This window comes from Echeneis naucrates, chromosome 24 (assembly GCF_900963305.1).
Source record: "Echeneis naucrates chromosome 24, fEcheNa1.1, whole genome shotgun sequence".
NCBI classification, from domain to species: Eukaryota; Metazoa; Chordata; class Actinopteri; order Carangiformes; family Echeneidae; genus Echeneis; species Echeneis naucrates.
In genome coordinates this window covers 18,489,496-18,510,531 of record NC_042534.1, presented here as the reverse complement: position 1 = coordinate 18,510,531, position 21,036 = coordinate 18,489,496, and the positions used below count along the sequence as shown (strand labels likewise).

Genomic DNA, 21,036 nt, shown 5'->3' with positions numbered 1-21,036 from the left:
TCTCAGAGTTGGTATTAGGAGCTAGAAAATGTTTGCAGGTAGGATTGCTTCCTGTCCAGTGTCACTACCTCACCAATCTTTAATTCAAGTCTGTGCAGTGGTTTTTACTGATGTTAATGATGTATTTAGTACCACACTGATGTACCAACCTCTTGCTCATCTGTTCAACAGTTGATATGACCCTTTTGTCAACAGCTGATAACAGAATGTCTTGTAGTGTTTCTAAATATCTGGGTGACCATGACAACAAGCTTTCATCAGAGAACCGCTGTCACATACATTTTTCAAGGAATTATGAATGTTCCTGAGACAAGTTCATCAAATAGAAGATGAACATCTGGATGCAGAGACTGACGTGGTCTTGGACTCCAGGTTTGCTACTCTGTCCCAGGTTGAGATGGAAAAACTCTGTAACGTGTAACTCTTACATGTTCTGGTGGTCATTTGACTGATGACAAACACAGTTCATGTCAGAGATTTTACAGTGCAGTATTTATGTGTGTGTGACGTCAGTTGGACTTATTTTAGTTGGACATTTCAAAAATTGTTCAACAACAGGGAAGGAATTCATGTAGCTATAATGAAAGTCTCAAAAGTTAAATCACAGACCACCAGGATAACTTATGGCATCACATAAGTTACAGGCAGTGGGTTCAACAGAACTGATGTCATAAGTTTCAACGTCCCTCTTCTAAATGTGGGTTACCTCAGGCTCACAAAAAATTGTGCCAAATCTTAGCAGCGTTCAGGATCATTTGCCAAGGACTAGTCTAGGACTAAAGCATGAAACCTGTCTCTGACAGCCAACAGTGGGCTGACATTAAATTCTGCTGTTGTACAATGCCATTTTGTTCCTCGTGTTAATTCTGGATGTCCCAGCTGGCCAGTGCAAAGAGGTAATGACCCCCTTCCTTGCATTAGTGTTTCTTTGTTCTCTTTATCACCTTTCAACTTGTTCAAGCCTTTCTAGGATGATGTGGTGCTTTAAATGTCTTTTAATCATTAAAATAAAGGGTACAAATGTACCCCACAACTCCCAGTGATCTCAATTTGGTTTCTCAGATCACAGTTTCTACAGGGCTGAGTGGAAACTGTGAGTGGAGTTTGAGTCATCTTAATTTATTCATGATTTATTAGTAAACTGAAGCAGCCTGTGTGTGTTTGTTCGTGCATGTGCATCAGTGTGTGTGTGTGTGTGCGGGTATGTAACAGCTGGTTACTGCCCTCTGACGTCCAGCCTGACCACGTGTCAGTCAGCTTCAGTACAGGGCGGGTATAGATATGGACTCACTGCTTTGTGGTCTTGGATATAAATTCATCACAAAATCTTTGGAAAGGTGGTGTGAATTTCACAAGATAGTGATTTAATCTTTGATCTAACAAAACAGTCTCTCAGGACTAGATACCATTGCAGGAATCAAGAGGACAGATTTTGGGAGAAGAAGAGGATGAGTTCAGGTAAGCTAAGAGAGCTCTAAATTACTGTGTGATAACTGAGTTATACATATTAGCTGTTTTGTCAACAGGTACTAAAAGTTGTTCAATTATACAAGTTAATAGTCAGCCAAGGTCAAGGAATTAGTCCTCATACCAATAAAAATTAATGTACTATACTATATACTATACATATACTACTAATAACGTTTCGCACAAATGTAATAGCACATTGACATTACACACATACACTAATAATGACTCATACAAAGTATTTTGTACATATACTTTGTCCTAAGGTTGGTTCTATGTTTGCTTTGTATCAACCTTACAAAATTTTTCTGAACCAAATTTTGTATCAGCCACTGTCAAGGAAATAGTTTTCAGTATTGAAGACAAAATAAAATCAAAAATCATATGAACTAGTGTATGATGTTTTTGTATATACGAAGTACAGTGTTCAAAACCTCAAATAATTACTATCAAGTGAGCTTTCTTCATAATGTGAAGGTTGTGACATTATGTTGCACATGACACTGCAACATTAGTCCACTGCCTTATCAGGACTAAATGTCCATCCATCACCTGTGTAGGTCTCAGGACTGCAATGAATGTTCATTCTACCATCAACAAAGAGGTTTTTGTCCCACATGATGAGCGTATGCTTGTGGCGGTGGAGGTGTGGAGGAGAAAGAGGAAGCGGATGTCCTTCTTGCCAGCTGGACCCAAAGGAAACTATGCCACATTCATTTGCCTGTCAGGTAAAATCTGACCCTGTAGATGGGGATTATTTCTCTAAGTATTCACTATGTTTTATTTACATATTATTAATGGAAGACCACATGAAGGGAGGTCCACTCCCCAAATGTACATTGAGGAAGAATAAGCATAATAATGTTAAAAAGCGTTAATATTTACCCAGACTTTGAACTTTTACTTCACCTATTAAAACTTAAAACATTTAAATCCCTGAGGTCAAACGTGTCCCAACAGCTCTTCAGATCCCTCAAGGATAACAATATCTGGTAAAAAGCTGCCTGTCCTGTCTGCCTTACTGAGTTGATGAACACAGAATAGATCATATCTGACAATTAATGTACTGATTTAAAATTTAACTTCAATTGAAATTAAGTCAAGTTCTATCCTCACAGAGCTAAAATAGTTATATGCAGCAGCTGGTTGCAAACTTTCAAATACTCAATTCAGCAAGTCAGACCCAGAGCAAAAGCAAGGTTTTCCTTCTTATAAGACAGTCATATGAAGCACTGCGGTGAATGCTCCTCCATGCTCCCCAATCAGAAGTGGCCCCAGTCTACTAGAGCTGGTCCAGAATCAACACTTACGTACTGAATCACGAATCATGAGCCCAAGGTCCCCATTAGCCCGGATCCTGTGAGTCCTCTCATTAGCTGTTGCTAAGTACACAAGGCGAGTTGGCGGACTAACCAGAAACAGGACTGAATCAGATGATTAGGGTTCACTGACTTCACGCCAGTCAGTGAATCTAAGTAATAAGTTAAAATCAATATTGCAATAAACAACAGGTTAAACACGCTGGTGTCATTATGTGGCTTAAATATTTTTTGCACATGCTATTTTAATAATAATAATTACTAAAATTACTATTTTTATTATTATTATATGGCAGAACGGTGGCATAGTGGTTAGTCCTGTCACCCCACAATAAGAAGGTTGCAGACTTTGCATGTCCTCCCCGTGTCTGTGTGGGTTTACTCTGGGTACACAAGTTTCCTCCCACCGTCCAAAGACATGCATGTCTAGGTCAACTGGTGACTCTAAATTGTCCGTAGGTCTGAATGTGAGTGTGAGTGGTTGTTTGCCTCTGTTTGCCTTTGTGTGTTGGCCCTGTGATGGACTGGTAACCAGTCCAGGGTGTACCCCAACCCTCACCCACAATGTTGTCTGGGATTGGCTCCAGCACCCCCTGTGACCCTGAAATGGAAAAGAGGTAGAAGAGGGATGAATGGATTATTATTATCAATATTATTATGCCCCGCAAAAGGGAGGCACTCTGATGGCATCCTTATCAGATGCCCGGACCACCTCAACTGACTCCTTTAAATGCAAAAGAACAACAGCTGTACTCTGAATCTCTCCCAGATGACTGAGCTTCTCACCCTATATCTAAGGGTGACCCCAGCAACCCTACGGAGAAAACCCATTTCGGCCGCTTGTATCCGCAATCTTGTTCTCAAGTTTTGACCCATCCCTTATGAACATAGGTGATGGAAGGAATGAAGATTGTCTGGTGGATCGAAAGCTTTGCCTTCTGGCTCAGCTTTCTTTTCGTGACAACAGTGCAGTACAGCAAATGCAGCATCACACCAGCTGCCTCAATTCTCCAGTCAATCTCACCTTCCAGAGCTCCCTCACTTGTGAACAAAACCTCGAGATACTTGAACTCCTTCACTTGGGGAAAGGATTTATTCCCCACCTGGAGTAGGAAATCCATTGGTTTCCTACTTAGGACCATGACCTCAGATTTAGAGGTGCTGATCCTCATTTCTGCCACTTCACATTCAGCTGTGAACCAATCTAGTGAGCACTGTAGATCTATGGCCAATGGTGCCGAAAGGACCAAATCATCCGCAAAAAGCAACGATGCAATCCTCTGGCTACCAACCTGCAGCCCCTCCTCACCATGGCTGCACCACGTCTCCATGAATATCACAAACAGAATCAGAGAAAAAGCACTGTCTGGCTGAGTGACCCAGTTGCCCTATACTTCCGCAGCACCTCCCACAGAACAACCCACAGAACAACAACAGAACCCGGTCATACGCCGGTCAATCTGCTCCACTTTTTTATTGAGATAAAACATAAATCAGTGAGACTCTAGTTCACATTTCATTGCCACTGGATTTTTCTCAAAAACCCTAACCCTTGTGTGTAGATGTTGTAGATGTTACCAAGTTGCGGAATTGATCCATTAACCCCTAACCATACTTTCAGGAATAAATTACTAAAAAGAGATACCCAAAGTAAATGAAGAATTGCTCCACAACACTAATGTTCTTATGCATGTTCTTGGTGTCTAGGGATATCTAGGGACCTCAGGGAATGTATTCCAGGTGAAAACTATTGTGCATGATACTATGCATGAGGGAATTGGAATAAACCAAAGGAGATATGTGAAATTTCTGTCCTTGCCTGTTTTTTCCCCTATTTTACAGAGGATAGCAGCATGCTAACAATGATTCAGTGCACAGAGTTACCATTGATCCTTTTCAGCCACTCATAGACTAAACATTTACCAAATTTGAGAGAATTTGAGTTCATTGTTAAACAAAGGTTTTAGTAATGACTTTGGAGGAAACTAAATTTGGGACAAATTTGCACCAAATGTGCCAAATGGGTTACTTTCTACTTCCATTGGAAAGCTGCTGGAAAATACGACTTATGACCATTACATTTTCAGAAACTTTTGGTTATTACTTATTACTTAACTTGCTTAACCAACTTATAGGTGAAGTAACTAATACTGATTATCTCCTCATCATGGCACCTGTTAGTTGGGGGGATATGTTAGGAAACAAGTTATTGTGACTCAGAACAGATGTATTGTTGAGTGTTACATCAGAGCAGCCATTGTTCAGGAAAATATTGCGTGGCAGACATTCACCGGCAGAGTTGTCAGTCAAAATGGAGTAAAATGACTGCAGAAAATGGTCACACTATAACAGCCACTCATATGTTTGGAAAAATAACTAATATGGACAATAAGTGTTTAGTGTTTTAATAATTCTTCATTCATGCTGCTAAGGGATATTTGGTCTAACAGATGGATCTGAGAGCTTTCAATGAATCTGCCAATTGAAATAGTTCATAGTTCCTTCATGTTTGTATTGACATACAGCTTCACATGCAGCCACTTGTGTAGTATGTGTAGTATGAGCACCCAGAAATTAATGCTTCACAATATTGCAGTAATGAGCGTATTAGTATTGTTTTTAATGTCTCATGAGCTCAGTAGTAATTTCAGAGCATTAATGTTTCAAAGTGATACCCTCAGTTCATTACAAAGCCAAATTAGTAAGGTGGTAATGAGGTCAGGTGGTGCTTTGATTTCAGCATACATCTTATTTAAATTTTATTACACTGTTTTTTACCCCATATTTTCCATCTAAAAGCTTAATTTTACCATATTCATATTCCAAAGACTAAAATGCTCTGAGCCTCTTCATTTTAATTTGCATTTCAGCTTTAGAAAGCTTCTCGCACATTTAGATTTAACACTGAGATGAGATTCACGTGAGAGTCTCATTTTATTTTTCAACCACTTAATTGGTTTTGGGTCGAGGGGGCAGCCATCTCAGCATGGAAACTCGGATACTCTTCTCACTAGCCACGTCCACCAGTTTCTCTGCTAGGATCCCAAGGCATTCCCAAGCCAGCAGCTCCTTTCCCAAGGGTCTCCTCTCAAATGGGCACACCTCCCCAGTTAGGGCACAACCCTAACTGGGAATTGGTCTGACTTACTGCTGGCAATGTGAACCATAGTCTGACTCTGAGAGTACAGGGATTGAATGCCCTGTAGCAGTGGGTCATCAGCTCTATACACCAGGACTACCACCCACAGGATACCCAGGGGAACAGATCTACAAAACAGATGTAGAATCATTGGGCAAACACCCCCGCCCTCTCCAGCATCTGGGTCAGGGTATAGTGCTGGTCCAGCGTTCAACGACAGGGGCAAAAATTAGATGCCTCCTGAAACGTAAACTCCACTAACAGACAGAATCTGTCTTCTATCACCCTGGCATAAGCTTTCTGGGGAGGCTGGGGAGTGTGATCTCCCTGTAGGCGGAACTGCACCTCTGGTCCCCCTTCTTGGATATGGGAACTAACACTCCAGTCTGGCACTTCAACTTTAACATCCTCAATATCTGCACAATGTTGCAAAGGCATTGTACCTAAGACAGCCTTACAACAGCCAGAGTGTTGAGAAACTTGGTGCAGGTCTTGTCCCCTGTGGGGCACTGCCACCGCTGAGCTGTTTGACAGCTGTTGCAACCTCAGACCCAGTGATGAGTGGACCCACCTCCTCAGAATTCATGCTGGTGGAATTGAATTCCTTGAAATATTCTTACCACCGCCTGACTACTTGACCTCAGTTGAGGTCAGTCTACACCCTGTAGACATGTAGAATGAGATTTAACATCAGAGTTATATTCATAAAATATATTTAAATCTCTCAGTTTGATTCAACATTAAATATTATGATTTTGTTCTGCTTTAGCTTTTATTTGTATTTGGTGCCCAAATACATGAAACGGACAGTTACTGAAATCTTTCTGGCTCTAGCTTTCAGCTTTTGTAGTTTCTCTACTCAGAACCGTCCATATTACAAATATTACCATAAATAGTCAGCTACTGGACTTACTCTCAGAATTTGTATGTCAGACTAAAAGAGTTACAGGTAAAAAGAAGTCATCTTATATTTTCAGCTGTTAAGTAAATCAATTCATTCATTCATTTTTAACCACTTACCAGTCAGGGCTGCAGGGGTTGCAGGAGTGAAGCCAAGCTAATGTTCCAGGTGAGGGCAGAGTGCACCCTGCACAGGTTGTATCAACAGGGATCTCCTTTTGCATATGATCTATCTATGTAGTGACTAACACAAGGCCACATCAGCTCCTCATTACAAAGGTGAAGAAATTTGGTGGCGTCTCCTCCTTCACCAGGAGGTCTCAGTGGACAGTGGAGCAGCTCCGACAGGTGAATGGCATCAACCCAAACAAGGTGAGCAGCACTTGGCACTATGTTCTTACCAGATCATTTTATCTGGAATAATATGTTTATAATAATATGTTATATGCAGTTATCAGTGCTTCATGTGGGAAAAGAATTTCAAGTGGGGAGTTTCAGTTAATGAGTTAAAATGTAATTCAGTGACAACTGCCTCTATTTTTTATTTTTGTTTTTATTCAGAATTGAAACATTAACAAAACCATTCAACTCTTCATTAATGAGAGTTGGTGGTTAGAGATGGTTGGAGCTGGCAGAAAAGCTATGGTCATTCAGATTAAATGCACTGCACTTGTAAAAAGTGGAGAACACTGATTTCACACGATATAAATACATTTGATTTGATTTGACTTGAAGGTTGGCAGACTGCAAAAACAGTGATCACTGCCATTGGACATTCATATCAATGTGCCATGATTTGCATTCAACATTCTTTTTGAGTCCTGTTGTTGGCCATGTTCAGCCCTTTGTGGTCAGTTTACAATGTTCAAATGGCTTATTCCATCAGAACAAAATCAAAATGACAAGGTAATTACAGACTGCTTTTGGTAAGCGTGTTACATAATTTTCGGTCACTGGTAGTTGTGCTCTGTGTCACCTCGTGTGCTGTCTTTGCTATCGGATTAATCGGGTGAGCAGGAAAGAATTGCAAACTGTCACACTAACACTGGTATAGAACTCCCCATCTCTCCCATTCTGTTGCTCAGCTAATCAAACTACACAATTAGCAATGTCCTCTAGCTCTCTCTCTCCACTTTCTCTTCCTCCCTCTCCCTCTCCACTCCTCTCCTGTACTGTGTGCCTCATGTCTAGCTATTCTTCTGCCTCCTTTTATGATAGCACCTCTTGTCATAGATGTAGGAAGATGTTAGAAATGGAGGCGAAAATTAGCAAGTTAGAATCCCAGCTAGCCCAGCCTATGCTAGTGTAGCTAGCCACCCCCCTGTAGCCAGTGCAGGCTGACCTAGACCAGCTCCTACAGCAGCCAAGAGAGTTTCCTCCCCCCCAGTGGCTCCCAAGCAGCTCGGATCTAGTCAAGGTGGCTGGGTAACTGTCCAAGACAAGAGATATAGTCATAGGCAGCAGCTCCTGGCTCACCATGAACCAGTTCACGTTCAACAGGTTCTCAGCGACACACCCGCTGAAAAGCCAACTCAAGTGATTGGTGATTCTATTCTGAGGAATGTGAAGTTAGTGACACTGGTGGGGCCTACTCAAAAAAATGGGGCCTACATAGATAACAAAGTCTTTCTGGGGGAGACCTGGTCTGATTAGGAGAGATGGTGTCCATCCCACCGTGGATGGAGCCGCTCTCATATCTAGGAATATGGCTGATTTTATGAGAAAGCCAAAACCCTGACAGCCCTGAGTCGAGACCAGGAGGAAGAACCGCATTTTAACACGCTCCTCTGCGCCTGAGTGAGAGCGGTCACCTGCTGAGAATAGAATAGGGTCTCTGTCTATGTTTAGCTCTATAGAAACTCTGTCTGTCACCCAACCACTTAAATTTTGAAAAGTTACTAAACACAAATTAAACAGAAGAGGAGCTAAAAACAAAAACTTAACTGAAATCAAGTCACTATCATCAAAATCCATACTAGTTAAAGATCTCATTGCTGATCATCGCATTGATTTATTTTTTATAACTGAAACCTGGCTGCAGCAGGATGAGCATGTTAGTCTTAATGAAGCTACACCCCCTCATGTTAATTTTCATTTCGCTCGTACAGGTTGGGGGTTAGGGGGGTGGCCATGATATTTCAATCAAACTTATTAATCAACCCTAGACCAAAATCTGGCTGTGGGTCTTTCGAAAGCCTCACTCTTAGTCCTCCCCACTCAAACTGGAAAGGTGAAAAATCTGCTCCCTTATCCTCATTAATTCCGAACTACAGCATCATCTCCATGAACTTCCTGCAGCATCATGTTCCTGCCTACACCTGTTTGAATATCCCCCTCTTCTGCTCTCATTCTCATCCTACGCTAACACCCCCACGCCTCTCTCACTCTCTCTCTCCCACTCTCAACCCAATCGGTCGAGGCCCCCCCGAGCCTGGTTCTGCCCGAGGTTTCTGCCTCTTAAAGGAAGTTTTTCCTTGCCACTGCTTGCTCATCGGGCAACCCTTGGGTCTATTTAAATAATTTTATAAAGAGTTTGGTCTAAACTTGCTCTATATGTAAAGTGCCTTGATTGTTATGATTTTGCGCTATACAAATAAATCTAATTTGATTTGATTTTGTCAACCTAGGTGATTTCATTGTAGTCTCTGGACCACGATCTACTTTAACACCTTTGGGATATAATACAACAGGTTGTCAGACAGTAAAGTCAACATGAGCAGCAGAGTCTCAATGTTCCTTAGACAGTGATCACTGACCGTATGCGTTGTTGCACTCCTCCAGGACAGTCCAGAGTTTGACCTAATCTTTGACAACACTGTGGACCAGTGGGTGGCCAGCTCCTCTGCAGAGAAGTGCATCTTTGTCCAGATCTTGTACCATGCCTGCCAGACCTACTCGGAGGGTAAAACTGGGACTCTGGGAAAGGTTGGGAAGTTGGGCTGGAAGAACCCCCAAGGAAGAGTGAGTCTAGGTGCTCACCGAGAAACTGAAGTTGGGCTCAATGACTCCTCACCAGGATTTGCATCGAAAACCCTGCTGGTCAGACGGAAGAGCTATGTTCTTCCCAAACAGACAGAGTTTATCAACTGCCAGTCCAAACTTACAGGAGGTAGTGATGGCCTGATGCTCGTGATACGTCTAACGTTCATGCTTGAATGACTCAATTTCTAATCTGCTTTTTTTTTCAGATGCCTCTACCGTGAATCTGGTCATCTACCGCTGTAAGGCATTCTTGAATCGTATTAAGAACGTGATGGTTGCAAAACAAAGGCGAACACCAGGTAATCAAAGCATGCATAGAAAGTATAGAAGTTTGCAAGTCTGTCAAAGAGATAACTCCTGTGATGTCATACCACTTGCATTCAGGTGATGTGGTTGTGTGAACAAAGAAAGATTTGGGTTTGAGATTTTTAAATCAGTGGTGGAAATGATAAACCATGGCCGAAACAACCACTCTTTACCATTGGAATGTTTATCTTAGGAATGTTTTTGTTGTGAAAATGATAATCACAGATTCAGTCTGTATGAAAGTGGTCATAGCACTTGAGTGTTAATCTTCACTAACTTTGGTTTGGTCAAAAATCGGTCTAAAAATTGTATATTCACAACTTCATTAACATGATATTAAACACACTGTACAGAGAAGTGATCTCAATCCCAAAATCTCAATCATCAGAAGAATCATCTCATGTCACAGAGCTGAACTCAAATTCTACTAACATCTGTTATTACTTAACAGGAAGCCTACTGTGGCTTCTGCTTCTTTTTCCTTGGTATTGGCTCAACAAGCTTCCTTTTCCAGGTTTCCTGCTTGCCTCCACGATTGACCACCATGCTTGGTTCGGTGACATGATCCTTGGCTTGTGTCTTTTTGTCTATTGTCCTCACTGTGCTGTAGTAGAAAGGAGTCTCTGTGGTGTGCTGGTGTGATGAGAGGACACTTTGTTTATTTCATGGATACAATAGCCAGTCTTTAGGAGGAGGGCTCAGATAATAAGAGGGAGCCCTCCCCAACACTGAACCTGCTGACTGAGGCAGTGTAATGTATGGGAGGCATGCCAGTGTGCAGCCAAGCACCAAATTACAGTTCAGCAGCAGTTGACGCTTAAACTTATTTGACCCATGACATGAAGTGGTATAGTCAGTCATACAGGAAAACTGTCTTCATAGGTGAGGGCTCTTTAGCATGGCAACACCTCCTCACATAGGAACATAAAAGAATAGTTTTACAAAACATAATAATTATTTGTTACTAGACTTGGCATCAGCTGTGAAAACAAAACAAAAGACAAGCAAGGGAACCTTAGCTGAAAACTTTGTTAAAAGATGTTTTTTGAAGAGGGAGGTCCCCAGCAGCACATAGAAATTCTAGCCTTTCCATTTTGACTAAAAAAACTCAAAGTCGTGACAGCATGTTATTTTTCAGATCTTTCTACCATTGTAATTTTTGATTTATCACTTGTCACAACTTAGCTAAACTTAGTACCTGACAATGAGGTGGTCTGTCAGTATGAGTCACCTGAAACGTACATAATAAGATTGCCCAGCTCTTACTACACCTGTTGAAAATAAAAACTCTCAAACACATTACACTCCAGCAGGGATTTTTAAAAGGACCTCAAGTTAGGATTACAACAGTGACAACTTGCAATCATGCAGGCTGATGTCACTTACTGTCTCATACACCAACACAATTGGCCTGTCTGTGATAGGTCACAGCTGGAATTTAGTCACACACACACACACACACTTCATATATATATATATATATATATATTATGAGTTTGTATATAGGGAATGCAAGATGGAATACACTAAATGAACATATCTCAAGCACCAATCTCTGCATCTACCAGTATCAAAATGGGAAACAGACCTGTCTTTGTCTGCTGGACTTCTGGATAGTAAATCTCAGAGCACCAGGACCAATAAATAGATTGACAAACTAGAATTCAGTCTCACAAGGTTGCTAAAGGAGGATCCCAAGCACTGACAATCACAAACATTGACCGATTAAATTATAATAGCATTTATTCACAGCAATAATTATTGCAAATAAATTACTTGGCATAAGGCTGTTACAATTCAGTTATCAAAAGCTAAACACTAATTACTAACTACGACAGGCAATACACATGTAATGGCATTAGCAGTACAAATAGTAATGGCAATTACAAGAGCAACAGCAGCGGCAACAGCTGTCACAATGGTGGTGTGTGTGTGTGTGTGTGTGTGTGCAGGGAGGAGTTAGTTAGTGCTAGTGTTTTGCGACCAAATGTAGTACACTCAAAGTATCCCACAATGCATTGTGAAAAGTAGTGAATAGCCGATGGTCACTAACCCAAGCAAGATATCCCATGATGCATTGCACTCGCAGCAAAAATGGAATATTAATTATTTAATGGCGAGGCAAGTTTATTCCATAGTTTAAAAAACAAGGCAATTAAATGTACTGTTTACATGAATGTAAAGAGCATCAACATCGTGCAAAACACAGTATCATCAGACATTCAAGTAACTTTAGATTATAATTAAAAACTGTTAACTAACAACCAAGAGAATAGAAAATAAAACTATAAAAAAAGAACAATAATCAAAATGATAATAAAAGACCAAATACAAGCTTTTGGTGTCCGCGGACTGTTCCTGGCAGGGGGTCAAGTAGCCCGTGCCTCGTGCTTTGATGTGGCAGCAGCAAGAAGATCGCGGGAAGGTGGTGCACTTTGTTGCATCTCTAACAAAGTTGACGTACTTGTCAACATAATATAGGACATAGGACATAATATCAGCTGATGACAGCAATTTACATCGGGTCAAAAAAAAGAGAAGAAAAACAATAACAACAGTCCATGCACTCATCCCATGAGCTGAAGCCCGTGACCTAGGCTTTAAGGTGGTGGAAGTTGTAGCTCTCTAATGTAATCATTGCTCTGGGAAAAAGCACGGAGGAGAGTCGTGGCAGCGCTTTTATTACCTGAGTATTAGCTGAGTGTGCCTGGTTTCAGCCAATGTCCACGTTGAGTCTTTGTTCAAACTCAGTTTTACATCTAGATGTGAACTGTGGGGGTGGTGGTGCCATTTCCAAACGGCCAGCCTACTCCAACTCAGGCTTTTGGGGGAACATGTAGGCCTCTCTATTGTTCTTTTCAGAGCACATGGATAGAGATCCCAACACTTCACTATTAGCTTGCAGGAGTTGGGAAACATGAAATGTGAAAGTAAAACTATAAATTAAGAGGGGCAGGAGAGAAAGATAAATAAGAATAAGATAGATAATATTCATTCATTTGTCATCACCCACTTATCTGTTTCTGGGTCGTGGGGGTGCTGGAGCCAATGCCAGCTCAAAAAATATAAAATATATAATATAAAAAATATAACCTTGAATATTACTTCACAGTGCTGATTGAAAAAAATACCAAAATGACCTGAGTCTGTGTATATTCTCATTCATCCAGCATAGTCATATCTGGCCAACAATTGAATTGAACGCAACCGGACTTAGGTTTGTCAAAGAGGTTTCACCTCTTTTCCAATGGGCTTCATCAGTTTAGAAGGCATCGATCTGACTAGTCCTCACTAGTCTGACAAACAGTGGAGTTGAACCCAGGTACTTAACCTCTGTGGGAGTGTTCTTCCAGCTCCTTGTGACAATAGCCCATTAGTGGAGTTTCACTGACCATTGTTAGTCATGTGAGCCCACTGGTGAACGACAGTTGTTATGGTTGTTGGAGTCACATGAGGTCAGTTTTGAGCAGCTGTTGTTGGAGACTGAGTTGTTAATTCTCCTGGGTATGGTTGACTGTGCAGCATTGTAGGTAATAAAAGTGCTGCCGCGACTCTCCTCCGTGCTTTTTTTGGAGATAGGTGGTGCAGCAGACCCCCTTCCCTGTTAAGAGAAGGTTTCTCCACTTTTACATACATGGCTTCTTTTACTGCTTTTTCAAACCACCAGTCCTCTCTGTCCAGGATTTTAACATTGTTGTCCTCAAAGGAGTATGCCTTTTCCTTTAAGTGTAAAAATACAGCTGAAACTGGACCTGAGGAGGTGGCCGTTCTGTGTTGGGCCATGCATTGGACTGCATATACCAGGTTGCTTTGTGAGTGTGTGGTACCCTGTCTTTGGGGTCTACCAGTTTTTGGGTTAGGGTTAGGGTTAGGGACTGAATGATGACAATGTAAAATAGGACTAGTAGCTCCTGTGGCACGTTGAACTTCCTGAATTGCCAACCTCAGCTGGGCCTACTTCCAGACAGTGTTTATGTGTGAGGACCACCCCAAATCCTGCAAAAAGGTGGAACCTAGAAATCTGAAGTGATCCACAGGCCCTGTGTTGTTGAGGATGGGAAGGCTATCTACAAGGTGTATTTATGGGAATTTTTGACCATTCTTCTAGAGGCGCATTTGTGAGGTCACACACAGATGTTGGACAAAAAGGCCTGGCTCTCTGTCTCCGCTCTAATTCACCCCAAATGTGTTCTGTCAGGTTGAGGTCAGACCCCTTCCTGTTAACATGACTGCCATGAGTGGTCAATCCCAAAGTCTTCCCACAATGTTGGGAGCGGAATTCATATGTAAGTCAAGGCAGGTGAGCGAATATTTTTGGCAATATATATATGGCAGGCCATTTTTTTTTTTTTTTTTTGTGTGTGTATGAATAGGTCAACTTGAGCGGCACTTCACCAGCAGCACTATGGCTAAGGTAGTCCAAAAGATGAATATGGCTCTCGGTGAGCGTGGAGAAAGACTGACACGTGCTGAAGACAAGACTATTGAGCTGATGCACACAGCTCAGCAGTTTGCGGACACTGCTCACAAGGTGACATTAACTTACAGATGTTTCTACAACACACAGCTCTTCCACATGAATTTTTTTTTATGTTGAAATAATGTCCCTGTTGCTTTATTTTTCCATGCAGCTGGCCCTGAAGTATTCAAAGTAGAGTCTGAGAAGAAGGAAGATGGCTCCTGTAATGCAGACACTAACATGTTCTGGTGGCCTGGTCCAAATGATGAGAGAAGACATTTGAGAAAACCACCTAGACACCTAGATTCTTACTAAACAGCTTCCTCTAAAATTGCTGAGAGTAATACACTGTCCTTGGACCTGACCTCCAGGTTCAAATGAATTCTTTACTCTATGAGGAAAAACAGCCAAAGCTGTTTAACAAACAAATCTATGTTTTCAATATCACATTGAAGCAATTGTACAACTTCCCATGACAGTCTGCCTGCCTCACTCAAATATATGACAGGTTGTACTACTCAGAGGGAATAGTCCTGGTCATGTATAAATGTGTGTTTGTGTGTGTTGTCAAGTTTGTATTGTCCTGAGTATCAATCTGTCGCTTCACTTTGTTTTTTTACTATGTCATGCCAGATTATTATCTTCAAGTCTTTGAGGTTAATTGAGTAAGTTGGGAGTGTTGGGGGCGGTTAAGTTGAAATGAAAGCTCTATGTAAATATTTTGTCTTTTGTCTATGTTTAAACCCTCCACATTATTATTTGTTGCTTCATCTTATTTGGGCGTGACTACTTTGGTACCTTGGCACGAAAAATCAAGGGTATTCTAACCAAATGTTGCTTTTATATCTTCTATTTATGTGTATCATTTAAATGTCTCTAATGTATTCATCCTTTAATAATGCTCTTCTCATTGACCCAATTAAATAAGATCGGACCTGTATAACAAGCAGTTCTTTGCATTGCTTTGGGCGACATATTGAGAGTTGAAACAAACAGTTGAAATTTTGTTGATGAAAAAGGGATGCCTTTCAGAAACCATTGTGATTGACATTATTGTTCACTGGTTGTGGTACCAGTTGGCCACACCATTAAAACATTATGACAGGTAAAGAAAATGTGGTTTGAAAGCTGTGTTTTTAATCTATTTAAACTGTAATTGAAGATTCACAATCATGCTCTAAAAATTCAAAGTTAATCCAGTTAAATTATTGTAAATTATAAATATAAAAAAATAGAGAGGCAATAGTCATTGTTAACTTTATCTTCACATAGCCTTTGAATTCAAATTAAATAGCTGTAAACCACAGAGGACATGCTTCAATAAACATTGACAACAATAAATCAAAAACTAAATGGCACTGCACTACACTGACCAGGGATTAAATTGGGCTGGAGCCCTCCTGAGCTCAGCTCCGGCTCCTCACCTTGGCAGTACAGCCAGCAAAAGCTCCCTCTGCTTCAGTGTTTATAATAACCATAGACCTAGCTACCATTGTAAAACTTTTAAAAATCATTAATTTTGACCCTCCTTACATCCCCAAAAATCAGTATGTGAGGGCTGGCACTTGGTGGCACTGTAGAGCACCACCCCTTGTAATTAGAGAGTGCTCCTTCTTTACAAGGGCAGGTGTGAGCCTCTTTGTCTGAGGCCTGGTAGATGTGTGGTGGGACTGCTTTGTCTGTGCAGGTAAGGGAGAATGGAGAGGAACTCTTTTGATATCTTATACAGAATAAGATATCATAAGATGACAGCGTATACAGAATTGTGGTGCAACTGGTTCCCCTTACAACTTGGTTTGGATGCACCACTAAACCCATGCTGAAGAGGTAGGCCACTTATCAATCTGGTCTTTAAGCCCATCTGTGAAAAGTTATTAGTGATGTGTTTAACTCTCTCAGGTCATGAGCCAGCCTTTACCAAGTCCCAGGATAGAAGCAGTCAGCTCCACCAGTGCCAGTGCCTGACAGAGCCACAGAGTGCCAGTTTGCTGCTTTGCCTGGACCAATCGGTCACATTCATGACCTGTCCACTATCTTTCATTGTCACCATGGCATCTGAATTGATTCACTGGATTTACGTGACAATTGTGAGCCAACTGTATCCTGACGTATTTTCTTTTGTTGTCAGGCAGAGGGAGAATCAGCATATGTATGTGTATGTGCCTTTGCAGTGTGGTGGGTTTGAAAATTGGTGAGCACCCAAATTCGGTTATAGACTGACTTTGCAGTATCGGTTGCAGTGATCACAATGTGCATGTAGTGGTTGCTATTAGGTCTTGTGATAGAATCTGCCTGCAGTGAGTACCATGTTTTGACCATTTTCTGATTGGCAAAAAACTGTCTGCGTTTTTTCATCATGCTTAGTGCTAGTAATGGTGACAGGCAGAAGCAATGTGGAGTGAGTGGGAGTGTGCTTTCAGTATTATTCATACTCCCAGTGTGTGACGGTTGCAACTATATTTCAACCAAATTTTAAGAGTTGTCTTGTTCTATGGATGCTTTTATGGCAAATCCTAAACGGACACTGTTGGCACCATGAGACTCTACATTACAGCCGGGAGCTTCTTCTGCTACTACGCAACTTTGATGTGGGGTGCGTGGACCCATCACTGGCCTCCCCTGCCAAGATCATCCGACCAGCAGGCCCCTCCATTGGGAACCAGAGCTGGGCAGCGAAGCACCAGACAGCAGCGAGGGAAAAGGGGAAGACGAGGCGGTGTGCGACAGAGGCCGAAGCTTGCCGGATTTCCCTGCATACGATTCTTCTTACCAACATCCAGTCTGTTCGTAATAAAATTGATGAGCTTCAGGCAAAAGTCAAGTTCCTCCCAGAATATAGGGATGCATGTCTTATTAACCCAAACTTTCTTTCTCTTATTTGTATATCGCCAAATCATAACAAGGTTATTTCAAGGCACTTTACATATAAAGCAGGTCTAGACTCTTTATAAAATTATTTAAAGAGACCCAACTGATCCCCCGATGAGCAAGTACTTGGCGAGAGTTGCAAGTGCAAGGACTTCCTTTAAGAGGCAGAAACCTTGGGCAGAACCAGGCTCGGGGGGGACGGCCATCATCCTCGACTGGTTGGGTTGAGAGTGTGACAGGGAGAGAGTGAGAGAGGCATGGGGGGGGGGTGTTGGTGTAGGCAGGAACATGATGCTGCATGAGGTTCATGGAGATGAGCTGTAGTATGGAATTCATGAAGATATGGGAGCAGGAGGCAGCAGGAACATGGGATGCCGATGAGTCACCACTTTCAGGATGAGGACAGGAAGACAGAGCAGAGGAGCTGGGAGAGACAACATGGGAACAGGGAAAACGTGGTTTATAAATGCAGTACACATGTTTAGAACTGGGAGATTGCTTAAGAGTCCGCCCCCCCGGACTGATACTGGAAGTTGGTTCCATAGAAGATAACTACTAGGACAGTAAGGAACTATGAGCTCTCTGAGATATGATGGAGATTGGCCATTGAGAGCTTTATGTTAACAGAGGGATTTAAATTTTTACTCTGTATTTTACTAGCAGCCAGTGAAGAGCAGATAACACAGGAGAGATGTGATCTCTTTTCCTAGTTCCTGTTAATATTCATGCAGCAGTGTTCTGAATCAACTGAAGGCCTTTCAGAGATTTGTTTGGACATCCAGATTGTAATGAGTTACAGTAGTCCAGCCTAGAAGTTACAAATGCATGGACTAGTTTTTCTGCATCATCCTGAGAGAGGATGTTTCAGATTTTCCTGATGTTTCTAAGGTGGAAGAAAGCTGCCCTACTGACTTGTTTTATGTGAGGGACAAAGAACATGTGCTGGTCAAAGGTTACTCCAAGGTTACTTACAGTGAAGCTGGAAGCCAAAGTAATGCCGTCCAGACTGATGAGATGATTAGATAGCGTTTCTCTGAGGTGCTTAGGGCTGAGTACAATATCTTCAGTTTTGTCAGAGTTGAGAAGAAAAACATTTTGGGTCATCCAGAATTTTATGTGTTCAAGACATGTCTATAGTCTGACTATCTGACTGACTTCAATTGGCTTCATTGATAGGTACAGCTGAGTGTCGTCTGCATAGTAGTGGAAGTTGATGCTGTGTTTCCTGATAATGTTGCCTAGAGGAAGCATAAAGATAAAATAAAGCATAAAGAGGATTGGTCCAAGTACCGAACCCTGCGGGACTCCATAACTGACTAAAGTACATGAGGAGGAGCCGTTGTTAGCATGAACAAACTGATGTCTATCTGATAAATAGGATTTAAACCACCTTACTGCAGTTCCTTTAATCCCAATTTCATGTTCCAGTCTCTGTAATAAAATATTATGATCTATGGTGTCAAATGCAGCACTAAGATCTAAGAGGAGAAGTATGATGGCTGATCCATGGTCTGAAGCCATTAGAATATCATTGGAGACTTCTATCAGTGCTGTTTCTGTGCTATGACGGGCTCTAAATTCTGATTGAAACGCTTCAAACAAACCGTTCCCATCCAGGTGGTCATGTAGTTGATTTGCTACAGCTTTCTCAATGATTGTAGAAGTGAATGGAAGATTTGACATGGGTCTGTAGTTTGTCGCTGCTTAGAGCTAAGGGGATCACTGGTTCAACTGAGCTGTGGCTCTCTGTCAGCCTGGCTATAGTGCTGAAGAGAAACCTGGAGTTGTTCTGGTGCTGAATAGTGCTGAATAATATGATCTTCTTGCACTGAGGAGAGCTTTTTTATATGTTTTTAAGCTATCTTTCCAGGCTCTGTGAGACTCTTCCGACTTACTGGAACATCAATTTCTTTCTAATTTCGTTGATGTCTGCTTTAAGGCACAAATTTGGGAAATATACCAGGGAGCCAGCCTCCTCTGTTTGATTACTTTCTTTTTGAGAGGGGCAGCATTGTCAAGATTTGAACACAGTGTGTCCATAGTACTAATCACAAGGTCATCAACCTGTGTATGGGAGAAATCCTCATTTGAATTTAGATATGGCATTGTTGGGAATGATCACTGAATGTTCTCTTTAAATTCAGCCACAGCATTTTCAGATAAACATCTTCTATATCTGAATTTATTCCTCAATGCTGTGCAGCCAATTAAAGTAAACTCAAATGTAATAAGGTAATGGTCAGTCAGGAGAGAGTTTTGAGAAAAAATTGTTAGCTGGTCAATTTCAATGCCATATGTTAGAACAAGATCAAGGATATGATTGTAATCGTGAGTGGGTTCATTCACATGCTGGGAAAAGCCAATAGAGTATAGCAGGGAAAGAAACCCAGAACTAAGGCTGTCGCTTTCTACATCAACATGTATATTGAAATCTCCCAGGATAATGAGAGAAGAGTATTAACTCTGATAGCAACTCAGAAAACTCTGGAAATACTGGAACTAACAGAACTGGTTTTTCACCTTTCCAATTTGAGTGGGAAAGACTAATAGTGTGGCTTTCAAAGGACCTACAACTAGATTTTGGTCTAGGGTTGATTAGTAGGCTTGATTGAAATATTGCAGCCACCCCCCCCCCCAGACCTGTGGTACGAGGGATATGAAAATTAACATGAGTAGGGCGTGTAACTTCATTAAGACTGACATACTCATCCTTCTGTAGCGAGGTTTCTGCTATACAAAATAAATCAATGTGATGATCAGTTATGAGATCATCATGATCGCTATCATCATGATAGTGATCGAATATTTAACAGTCGACATTTAATTGCAGTGTTATTTGAGAACGAATTTGTGGCTGTTTTGATTTCAGTGATGTTTTTGTTTTTAGCTCCTCTTCTGTTTAATTTGGGTTTAGTAACATTTTAGGTGGTTGGGGGACAGACACACTCTATAGCGCTAAACATAGAGACTCTGACTGAGGCGCAGTGGAGCATCTTAAACTGCAGCTCTGTCTCCTGGTCTCGACTCGGGATTGTGAGGGTTTAGGATTTCTAATAAAAGGGGGATTGACCCTCCTGTCGTGTTCGGGTCAAATCTGACTGATTTACAACTGATTTACAAACACTCATAAATATTGTGTTTTACATCTGATTGCCTCTTTCATTGAATTTTGAGTGTTTTAATCAACCTTGTTACACCTGTGGTGTTCCCGGTCAAAAGTGACTGCCATAGGAAATGAATGGGTATCCAGACTATATTCATCCATCAGACAGAAAACATCCCCATACGCACCACCCCAACTCACTCACTCACTGACACACACATTTCAGACTGAACAATGTCTTTTGCGGGTACACATCTCTTTCCCGCGCTTATGTGCCGATCCTCCCATGTGAACCAACTTCCCGAGGAAACACAGACTAGACAGATGTCTGTTATGTGAACCCATCTCTTTCCCACGCTTTTGTGCCTATCCCCCATGTGAACCACACCTTCCAGACTAATCAATGTATCATCTTCACACAGACGCCATATATATAGCATGATGTTTGCCTTGCACTCCTTTTACTCTGAGCACAATGAGTAGGCCACTGACC

General features: G+C 41.5%; 1 protein-coding gene across 1 annotated transcript; it reads left to right on the top strand.

The window, feature by feature from the left end:
• Positions 1 to 1,914: 1,914 nt before the first annotated feature.
• On the top strand, positions 1,915 to 15,436 carry stxbp6l (syntaxin binding protein 6 (amisyn), like). Its single transcript, XM_029495771.1, has 6 exons — positions 1,915 to 2,195; positions 7,067 to 7,197; positions 9,607 to 9,934; positions 10,014 to 10,106; positions 14,487 to 14,644; positions 14,745 to 15,436. Exons 1-6 carry the CDS (start codon positions 2,042 to 2,044, stop codon positions 14,766 to 14,768), a joined length of 888 nt encoding a protein of 295 aa, XP_029351631.1. The 5' UTR covers positions 1,915 to 2,041; the 3' UTR covers positions 14,769 to 15,436.
• The last annotated feature ends 5,600 nt before the right edge of the window (positions 15,437 to 21,036 follow it).